General features: G+C 36.4%; 1 protein-coding gene across 1 annotated transcript; it reads left to right on the top strand.

The window, feature by feature from the left end:
• The first annotated feature begins 7,919 nt into the window (after positions 1 to 7,919).
• On the top strand, positions 7,920 to 10,691 carry LOC134284621 (uncharacterized). Its single transcript, XM_062843609.1, has 2 exons — positions 7,920 to 7,962; positions 8,049 to 10,691. Exon 2 carries the CDS (start codon positions 8,057 to 8,059, stop codon positions 9,725 to 9,727), a length of 1,671 nt encoding a protein of 556 aa, XP_062699593.1. The 5' UTR covers positions 7,920 to 7,962; positions 8,049 to 8,056; the 3' UTR covers positions 9,728 to 10,691.
• Positions 10,692 to 11,613: the final 922 nt, after the last annotated feature.

Below are 11,613 nucleotides of genomic sequence, written 5' to 3'. Positions count from 1 at the left end.
AAATGACGTTTTGCTGAAACTCTTAAAAATATTTGAAATGAAAAAAAATGGTAAGACGCTTTTTGCATTTTTTTTGTGACTCTGCAGGACTTTTTGGATAAACACTCCGGTGTAAAATCATGCCATAATGTTCTGTAGAATTTCTTGTACAATTTCTGGAACGTTTTTATTGGGCTTAATGAAACTACCCAAGCAACATTTTGATGACCAATTAGTTTTGTAGAGGTTTTGAGAACCGTCATAAAGCCAAATACTTTTTATTTTGGTTTTATGATGGTTCTAAGGAGCTCTTCTAGTCTATTTGACTAGAAAATGTAACTAGGGTATGTAAATGAGTGGTAAAGGATATGATTCGATAAAGGTCTACATTTCATCGGAGCACGGTAACAGTTGTGTGCTGTGCCACTCAACATGATTTGATGAAGCAACGTTTTCAACGTAATATAGTTTTCCGATTATATTTTTATTTTCTGTGCTGTTTCATATTGATTCCGCAATGTTTTATAAAAAGCGTGATAAAAACGAAATGGAAATCATGTATTTGGAAAAAAAAAGTGATTGAAACGACTATTAAAAAACACTGGCAGTTGTGCAACCTATCTCATTGGAGGATGCCCTAATGAATGTGAAGAAAACACCGACGTTATCTATAAAATGGTTCCTAACCTTAACGAATCGACTGGCAGCTCTGATAATTTCCTTCGCCAGAATTGATTATGCTATGTTTATACATATTGAGTCACATTTTTGTTAGTATTTTGGTACGATTATTATAGTACATATCCTGAACTATCTTTCCATAACATATATTCAATGAGATATTAAATAGACCTCTCCAGCCTTCTGGAATAAATGTGAAATTCTTTATATTCTCAACAAAGCATTACAAAGTAGGGCGACTTCAGGTATTCTCGGCAGCTCTGTTCTCGTCGTCATCAAGTTTTTTTGTTTGTCAAATTACCTTAACTGAGCCGCACAATTCTGTTTGATGAAAAACATTTTGGAAACTACGAGTTCAATCGGTTTTAGAAAACCCTCCATTACGAAGAGAACAAAACTCCAGGCTTACCGCATCATGATAGCAATTTGATGACTATCGCACTCTTAGGCACCCTACACACTACTCAAACCGTTTGACCAACATTGCCACCGCCCCCAGGTTGGTCGAACCAGCGAATGTTTCTGAAACCGTATGACGAACTGCCAAATCGTGTTGCACCAACATGTCACTTTGGTTGCACCAACATCATCCCCCATTTGAAATCGCACTGTGTTTGTGCAACAACACTACACACGGTACGATTGGTTCGTCAAACATTGGCTCCGCCCACCGTTGGTTTGAGTAAAATCAAACTGGTTTGATTTTTGCCGACCAAACCGTCAACCGTCAAATCGGTTTGACGAACTGCCAAATCGGTTCGTCAAGCAGCATCACACACGGTCAAACACAGCACCAACTCAACCACCAACCTGGGGGCGGAGTCAATGTTGGTCAAACCGTTTGAGTAGTGTGTAGGGTGCCTTATACTTTGACAGTTTTGTGAATGCATGGTTCATGACAGCCCACAGAATTCGCATTGACGGAGGCTCTCTGAGAGAATTGCGATGTGCGTGAAAACAATTTTGTTTAACATGGGAAAGGATAGGAGCTGAATTTTCAAATGCTTCTAAAATATTTTAGGGACTTCAGATTGAAGAAAGTGTTAATGTTTTGCAATATACTTTCAATTAGCTACACTATAACTGGTTTTAGACAAAAAGTTTTTAAATCACAATGTTATGTCTATAATATAGCGTATCAAAATCTCATTCGTTCTTTATCGTTTTGCTTAAAAAAATTCTATAAAGAATTAAAAGCATTTAAAAATTCAGCTCCTATCCTTTCCCATGTTAAAAAAAATGTTTTCACGCACAGCGTAATTCTTTCAGAGAGCCTCCGTCAAGGCGAATAGAACTCATGCGCTATACAACATCACTGTCGGGAACTGCTCACATCGTCTGCTTTCGTTGTGCGATCGTTCGTCGATGAAAACCGTCGATGGCTTTCACCCATACCGTCTCTCGTTGGCTGGACGGACACGAACTGACGAAAATCGCTACGGTCGGCCCGAGCATTTTACTTCTGTACGTGTCGAGTATCGTGGTACATCCCACGCTTAAAATTTTTGACAAGTTCCATGAACTAAGTATTTTATCAAAAAGAGAATGTGTACCTGCCAGTCTTGTTCTAGTAAAGTATTTTGCGTAACATTATTTTTTATTGGCTTGTGAAATGCAATGCCATGTTTTCGATACAAAAGAGAGTTGAATCTCACATCATTGGTATATATTAGCCAGATTCCAATTTTGACAAACGTTAGCAAAAACCTTTTTCAACTCCTGGGGCACCTTGTGAAAAGCGTATCATAATTGTAAAAAATATTTATTGAAGACATACTTTGTGAATAACTTTTAGCGTTAAGGCATGTGCTTCCGTGACAGCCCATGACATCCTTTATGCGACACCCGGCGAGCTAGGTTAGCCGATGTTTGTCATCGCCCTGCGGACAACAATTCCCCGACGTTTCCCACTCGGCTCGATACGACTCGAGTATGGAACTGCCATGACCGAATCAGCGGCTGTTTCAATACATCTTTCACTCATGCGTGCTGTTGGCGATACATTACCAATTGTGTTGTACACGGTAACGAGAGATGGTCTGCACCAGGTTTGACAGAAACTCCCTCGCTAGAAAATGAGGAAGCGATTTCGGCGATTTTCTGAGGAGTGAAAATAAAACTCAGAAGTCGCAATGCAAATCCTCAACAGCACCGAGCGCGAGGTTGCCGCGCAGCGAGGAGTTCGTCCAACACTCATAATTGCTTGTTGTGTTTCTCACGTCCACTCACACTTAAAAAGCTCTCGCGAGTTCCACTCCCATGCAAAAATAGACTCTCGAGGCGAAAATCGCACTCAAAAACCCGAAACAATCATCGGCTCTTTTTTCGTTCTCCTCTTCCTCGCTCAGTTTTTATTGCCTCTCTTTTTGGGGTTCGTTCGCTCCCTCGCGACGAGGCAAAAGCAAAACACCGCTCTAGAGCATGTTGCAAAACTCTTTTGATTTCGAGGAGGATTATCAAGCCTGGACTGCACACATAAAAGAGTGTCGATTAGGGCAGTTCAGACTTCAAACATGTTAAAAATTCAAAGCTCCCATATGTTCATTACAATCCTTGGTGCAAAACTAGAGTCCTGCCCGACTAGATGGACATTACAAAATTATAACAAGCTGTGTTATTTTGTTACAATAAATTTTTATAACAAGGGTTGTTATAAAACATGTACCGTTAGTAGTTAAAATAACAAAATTTCTAACAAAGTTCCCACAAGAAAAGAACAACAATGTAATAACTTTTGTTATGATCATAACAAAAATATTACAAAACTTGTTCCATGAAATATGATAGAATTTAACAAAACTATAACAAATTGTGTTATAATTTCTTGGCAACCTTTTAGGGTAAAAACTAATTTTTATACTCATTTTTTGGGTAAATATTTTTAAGTGTGTTATTCTATTTTTAGAAAAAGTAGGTAACGTAAAAAAATAGTTTCCAGTACGTTATAAAATTTTCGGATCAGAACGGGATTTGTACCAAGACTCCTACCATCGGTAGCAATCTGACGCCTTTGCCAATGAGGCCATCACAACACTTGAAGAGGGCGGTGATAGAAGCTTTACTGGTTCTACGTGTTTCCAGTTTCCTCATTCAAATCCGTGTTTGTCAGATGCACACGAGCGGGGTAGTATGACGTCACATTGAGCTCGTTGACGTATAATAGACTTGATTTGTCGTTAGTGATTTGTTTTAATCTATCACAATTATATCATACGCAGATATGATAACAGCTGTAGATATAATTTAGTTATACAGGGTGCGGCAGGAAAAAATGCGAAAAGTTCAAGGCACTATTACACGCTAAACATCCGATATATATGACTATTTTTTCATGACAGTGTATCAGTCAATGTCTATATTCTAGCACTGCAAAATAAAAATGAACATTTTTGATGTTTAACATGTGATAATGTAAGCCTAATAAGCGGGTATCAATAAACTGCGCGCCCAATGGTCATTAAACAAAATGACTATAACAGTAAAAAAAATAGCTTGAATTCGATGAACAACCAGTCCACGCTGATCCAGAGCCATGTAGTTTCACATACTAGATGAAATAAGTACATATATTTGATGATATTGTGGAGAAATTAAAAAAAAAAATGTTTTATCAGATACGAAATTTAGCGACCTGTGTACTTTTCAGGGGTTTGAAAATTCTGATTGTCTTCAGCTTCAGGCGCCACCCTGTAAAGGCTAGTGACCAAAATTGAAAACTTTTCAATTAACTTATCAGAAAACTAGCCTATTAGAGATCATGGAACGTTGAAACATAGTTTGGTTAACTTCAAATGGACGAAAATGGGGTTTGAAGTTGAAAAACACATTCGCATTTTTTCCTGCCGCATACTGTATTCCACATTTTTTTTTTATTTTAGGCAATGAAATGGAATCTATCACATAAGGGGTCATCCATTAACTTTATCGTCACTTTTGGAGGAGTCATGGAGGGTTGAAAATTTCCAATTTTATCGTGACGTACTTAATAGATGCTCCCTAAGGTCGAAGCAAATAGGTAGAATAAACGAATTCCATGTTATAATTGTTCAGTTCTACTTTTGCTTTCTCCATGTTCAATAACATTCACTACTTGGTATACTTTTTGGCGAAATTAGAACAGCAGTATTGTTTTGGTATTTATTGTAATCGATCTAATGTTTCGCGTGTAAAGGTACGTCATTTGTATGAAATTCAACTCAAAAGTATTGGAAAGCATACAAAACGTAGTTCCATGTAACGAAAACATTGCTCGTCCGGTCGCAAATTGCAGCACAAGCAATATCCGTCGTTTTAGATAGGATGACTTTGGGTATTTTCGACAGGATTGTTCTATTCGTCTTGAGGGTTTTATCGGCCAAATTGCCTGAAACATCTCGGTCAACCAGTGAGAGATTTTCGATATCGATGGATATCGATTTGTAATGAATCGATGGCGAACACTATCGTCAGATAAAGCACTATAAAGGAAATTCGAATCTGGTTCATAGGGATGCTCGCTCAGTGCTGTTGCGTCAACAGGTTCTTCGTCACAGCTTCCAGCAGAAAGTATGTTCTTTAAAACGCTACAAAGCACTGCTGGTTTGGGAAGAATTTGGCAGATTATAACTAAATGATAACCTATGTTGCATTTTTTTTAACAAATATGACGCCGTTCCATATTACGCGTCGCTCAAGGGAGAGGGAAAAGTACAACCGAACGTTACGATCCATACAAAAAATTTAGGACTCATACAAAAAAGCGTAACAGAAGAGGGAAGGTTGTTAAAACATGACGATTTTAACGTTGCGTTCTAAATGAATGCTATAAGTTTTGTTTTATGGCTTTTCACTCAAGTGGTCAGTATTGCAAAAATGATCAAACTATTTCGTGTCAATATAAAAAACCTAACACATTTTGAAATTATTTTGTTACAAAATATGTAGCATATACTACAATAAATGTGTTACGATATTTTGTTATAGGCAATTATTTTGATATGCATAATGTAACAAATGCTGTTATATATCTGTTTGAATAAATAATACAAGTTTTGTTACAGTTTTGCTTTTAAAATAATAACAAATTTTGTTACAATTTTGTTATGGTTATTCACATATACGAATCCTTCCAACAAAACTATATCAAATTGTGTTATTTCTAACAACGGTTGTAATAACTTTGTTATAATCTTGTTAGGAGCTTCTGGTCGGGTGTCAAATTTTCAGCCATTTCGGTGGTGATTTAATGGTGGCCCAAGAGCAAAATAGGTTTGTATGGGATTTACTATGGAGAATTTTCAAAAAAATTTCTCCGCGTTGTAGAGCATTAACACAGGGATAAAGTCATAGGGTCAAAGCCAAGATGAATTTTTCAGATCTCAATGATGAATGTTGCCGAAGACTGCAACTCATTTCGACTCACGAGACAAAAGTTATTAATCAATATTCATCCATGCATGCTTGAACAAAAGACCAAACCTCGACCGACACGCTTGACACGCAATCATAGTATGCGTGTTAGCTTCTTGCACACATTGCAGGGCATCGTGTAAGAAGATACGCATGCGAGTGAGAATTTGTTTAATATCTTTTTTGCCGATTGTCGAAATAAATTCCGGTCTTCGGCAACATTTATCATTGAGGTCTGAAGAATTCAATTTGACTTTGACCCTATGCCTTTATCCATCTGTGAATGCTCTACAACGGAGAGAACTTGTTGAGCGGTTCCATATCATTTCAGCAACGAGTAATTTTCATATATCTTTATTTAAATGAAACCTTGCATACAAGTCTTTGGGGGAGAAAAACGCCGTTTTGCATACTTGGTTCGCCATTTTTAATCTAGCCTTACTTATGAGAAGGGCCTATGAAAAATGCACATGATATCTTCAAAAAATTGTATCTCGAAAACGGTTTGTCCGATCGGTTTGGTGTCTTCGGCGAAGTTTTAGACAATTGTTGGTGCTATATGGAGAAAATATGCACGGTAAAAAAATATGTTTGGTTTTTGTGATTTGAACTAAAATATAGTTTTTCCCTCAAAAGTGACATGTCAATACTTTTTTTATTATCCTTATGTTATAGCTGACTGAAAATGCTACCTAGTGCACAGTGGGTTGTTCTGGAGAAAAATAGGTTACAATGAAAAAAAAAATGTTTTAAAAAATTACGGTTTTCAAAAAAAGCTATTAAGTAAAGTCAAAAAAGTTTGTCGCCCTAATTTTATGAAAGTACATCAAATTTGCAAGAAAAAAGTACTTCGGTAACATTTTTCTAAGATGCACCGTTTAGAAGATATTACTAATTTAATATTGATTTTTTTGATAACTTAATTAGTTTTAGCCCTTTTCGGATGTACTCCGTGTTTCTCCAGTTTCAAAAGTATTTTTTTCGGAAAGATTGGAAAATTTTGAGTTAAAATGACACTGACAGCTTAAAGATTTGAGTGAAATTCACTGCCTTAAAAGTATTTTGAAACAAGTTACAAAATCCCACTATCAAGAACAATGATTTCTTCCAGTGGTTTTTATTGCCTTCTGCTGAAAACGTGCTAATAAGTATTAGATACAGGTAATTAGATACCAGTTAGCTGTACTACGTACAGTTGGTGATTGTAAACATGGTCTTTGTTGGAACTAGTCCACCATGGCCACGCTGACCCAGGCTTGTAAACATTCGACACTTTTCACTGCCTTCGTTTCGTTGTCGCGGTCGGGTGTCAGCTTGCTTTATTTCATTCGAACGCGACCGCTACCTCTTACACACAACACAAGCGGCAGAACAAAGATCAATAAACAAAAAAGTGGATCAAATCAACGTAGTCTGACACGATGACATTAGTATAATTCCAGCTTTTCGCAAGATTTCAGCCAATTTTGATTAAAATTGGTATAATATTAGTACAATATTAGTCACCTTCCATCAAACTAGACGGCTGCCGACTGATACCTCAATCAACAACCGCCGCACTCTTTATTCATTCCAGGTATATACAATTTACAATCTTTTTCAATAACAATATACCTACGCCAGCAAATCTACCTCGCTCCAACTCTCCAAACTCGTACCTGACGATACCTGAGCGTTCAACTCTACCTATCTTCCAGCAGTCTTTACCCAGCATTCTATGATTTATACCCGTGAGCTGTATAATAATGTCTGACTCGGTTCTGAATTCATCCAGTATCTACTAGGGAAAACCAAACAGTAAATGCAGAAAGGTTGCTAGAAGCATAGTGATTTCATAGTAATTTCAGCTAATAATCCAGTGTTTTTGATAACATAATAATTGTAAAGGAAAGTGTAACACGTTTTGGTGCAAAGGTAAGTTTTAAATACACATTTTAATTATATGTGTTGTGATATTTTCGTTCAAAACTAACAATTGGAAAATATTTTCTATGTTACAGATTACAAAATGAGTAAAATCAGATGTATTCGTCCATTCAAAGACATTCAGTGTTCGAAAGAGCTGCGATATCTCACGGATGGTATCATCCAAAAACTAAAGTCAATTGGATTTTCCAAGGTATCCACACTGAACACCAAGGATTTTCGTATTTGTTCGTCTTGCCGTCTACATATTGATTCAAGAGCTCACCTCACCCAAAACGAAGAACAAAGCGTAGCCGGTGGCTCAAGGATGCCAACTGTTCAGACCATACCTGTTGTACCTGATTCGCAAAGCTATGAAAGTTTGGTCACGATACCATCAGCGTCAACGCTAAGCACAATTCAATCAAATGAAGACTTCACGATGCCTGTAGACGTCGAAATATTCAACCGAGGAATAGCAGCTATTCGTGTTTCGCCTATAGATTTAGGTAAGGTTAAAAATGTTCACTATCCTGAAAAAAAGTGCGCTGAAATCGTCGAAGGTGTACGAAGAAATCTTTTTAAATTAGACGCTAAAACAGAAAAAGCAAACGAGTTTAATGAAGTCATAGAAAATATGAAAATTAAATTTTTAAATTCAGCCACAAGGCAAGAAAAACTATCAATTTTATCATTGTTACCAAAATCATGGTCAGTACAAAAAATTGTAGACGAATTTAAAACTAGTAGAAATATGGCATCAGATGCAAGAAAGGAAAAAAATAATGTATTAGATTCATCTCAAGGTTCAAGCTCTGGAAAAGCTTTGAGTAATGAAACAAAAGAACTGGTTTTGAATTTTTTTGAGGACGATGATATAAGCCGTGCAATGCCAGGACAAAGAGATTTTGTTAGCGTAAAGACAGGAAATAAGAGATTAGCTGTTCAGAAAAGATTGTTAATGATGACATTAAGAGAAGCTTTTAATCGCTTTAATGAAGTGTACGTCAATGTAAAAATAGGGTTTTCATCATTTGCAAGCCTCCGGCCAAGGCAATGTAAACTATTGACTATCACAGGAACACATAATGTTTGCGTTTGCACTACGCATGAAAATGTCAATTTAATTCTACATAGCTTAAAAAAATACAATGTCTTGAATGATCTAAAAACATTAACGAATAGATTACTTTGCGAAAATAAGACAACTCATTGCCATCTACGAAGATGTAAAAACTGCCCAGATACCTCAGTTTTAGAAGACAGTTTATTGAAACAACTGGAAGAAAACTTTGTTGAAAAGCTTTCATTCGAACAATGGGTTACCACTGACAGATGTGATTTAGAAACTATTGTAAAGCAAACCGATGACTTTGTTACATTTTTCAGCTCAAAATTAGAAAGTTTGATTCCGCATGATTTTGTAAAAACCGAACAATCCAATTTTTTGAAAACTACAAAACAAAACTTGCAAGATGGTGAATTTTTGGCTATTTGTGACTTTTCTGAAAATTACAGCTTCGTTTTGCAGGATGAAGTTCAATCACACCATTGGAACGTGCAACAGGCCACAATCCATCCTTTCGTAATATATTATACTGAAAATAGGCAAATTAAACATTTTAGCTTCATTATAATTTCAGAAGAACTAAGACATGATTCAGTCGCTGTTAATTTGTTTATTGATAAAATGATGAACTTTTTACAAATTGATCAAAATAAAAACATGAAAAAAAATTTATTTTATGTCAGATGGTGCTGCTTCACAGTATAAAAACCGAAAAAACTTTTCTAGCCTTTGTAAGTTTAAGTCAAAGTATGGTATTGACGCTGAATGGCATTTCTTCGCAACATCGCACGGAAAAGGTCCATGCGATGCTATTGGAGGTACGATAAAACGCATGGCTACCAGAGCAAGTTTAGCCAAAGAACGCGAACACCCGATAAAGACTGCAAGAGAGTTGTTTAATTGGGCAAACAAACGAAAAGAAGAAGAACTTACAAAGTTGTCATTTTGTTATTCTACTACAGAAGAATACGAAAATATGTCTTTGCAGCTAAATAATCAATATAATAATGCAAAAACAATTCAAGGAACTCAAAAATTCCACTCATTTCTTCCTCTATCAGAAAATACAATAAAGGCAAAGCTTTATTCAAACTGCCCTGACAATGATGCCAAAATATTCGATATTGTTAAGCAAGCTTGCTATTTGATGAAAACATTCGCGAAATGATGCGATTTGCTTTCGACAACGAATACGTTTTCACCCATCCTCGCTTTATTCAATCAACCTACCATACGAGTAGCACACGAACGGACTCAACACTGCTCAGCATAGTTGACTCTTCCTTTTCGCCGTTGAGCCGTTGCGTTCTAGCCAAGCATCTCTTTTCATCGCTTTCGATGCTTTTCGACAGCTTATCGCGAAGCATCGTTGGCTGTAAGCTTTATTAGTATGGTATCGGTACATGCGAATGTTGCTTGTGTGTGCGTGTCGAGCGTTCGTGCCGTAGCTTCGCAAACCAACCTATTCGGTATGGTTCGGCTGTTCGGGCGAGCGTGTGACGGCACAGTCAGATGTGTGCAAAATCGTTTGTGATTTACATCATGTTCGTTTTGCCACCTCTTTGCTGCTGGTCATCGCTGATCAGTGCACAGTTCAATCGCACGCGATATATATACAGTTGATGAGTTGTGATGAGCACTAATGAGGTGATCATTTGCATCATTGTTGTTAAGAAAGTTGTGTAAACAATAATTTGATAAAAATACAGGAATAAAAATAAACTGATGTACAAAGTATAATGTTATTTTTTATTGCGCACAAATACCACCCCTGAAAAATAAGCCTTATTCGCTCTTTTGAATCTTGCTAATTGAGGAGCTTGCGATATGCAAGAGTTGAATGCACATTTTCAACACAATACACCAAAAACCACTGGAAGAAATCATTGTTCCTGATAGTGGGATTTTGAACCTTGTTTTTCAAAATACTTTTAAGGCAGAGAATTTCACTCAAATCTTTAAGCTGTCAGTGTCATTTTAACTCAAAATTTTCCAATCTTTCCGAAAAAAAATACTTTTGAAACTGGAGAAACACGGAGTACATTCGAAAAGGGCTAAAACTTATTAAGTTATCAAAAAAATCAATAATAAATTAGTAATATCTTCTAAACGGTGCATCTTAGAAAAATGTTACCGAAGTACTTTTTTCTTGCAAATTTGATGTACTTTCATAAAATTAGGGCGACAAACTTTTTTGACTTTACTTAATAGCTTTTTTTGAAAACCGTAATTTTTTAAAACATTTTTTTTTCATTGTAACCTATTTTTCTCCAGAACAACCCACTGTGCACTAGGTAGCATTTTCAGTCAGCTATAACATAAGGATAATAAAAAAAGTATTGACATGTCACTTTTGAGGGAAAAACTATATTTTAGTTCAAATCACAAAAACCAAACATATTTTTTTACCGTGCATATTTTCTCCATATAGCACCAACAATTGTCTAAAACTTCGCCGAAGACACCAAACCGATCGGACAAACCGTTTTCGAGATACAATTTTTTGAAGATATCATGTGCATTTTTCATAGGCCCTTCTCATAAGTAAGGCTAGATTAAAAATGGCGAACCAAGTATGCAAAACGGCGTTT

The sequence above is a fragment of the Aedes albopictus genome, unplaced genomic scaffold, assembly GCF_035046485.1.
Source record: "Aedes albopictus strain Foshan unplaced genomic scaffold, AalbF5 HiC_scaffold_341, whole genome shotgun sequence".
In the NCBI taxonomy this organism is placed as follows: domain Eukaryota; kingdom Metazoa; phylum Arthropoda; class Insecta; order Diptera; family Culicidae; genus Aedes; species Aedes albopictus.
Note: the sequence above shows the minus strand (reverse complement) of the source record. Positions and strands in the feature narration are given on the sequence as shown.

Bases quoted from the DNA above. Each gene is read 5' to 3' on its own strand.
- LOC134284621 (XM_062843609.1), top strand. From the start codon at position 8,057: ATGAGTAAAATCAGATGTATTCGTCCATTCAAAGACATTCAGTGTTCG.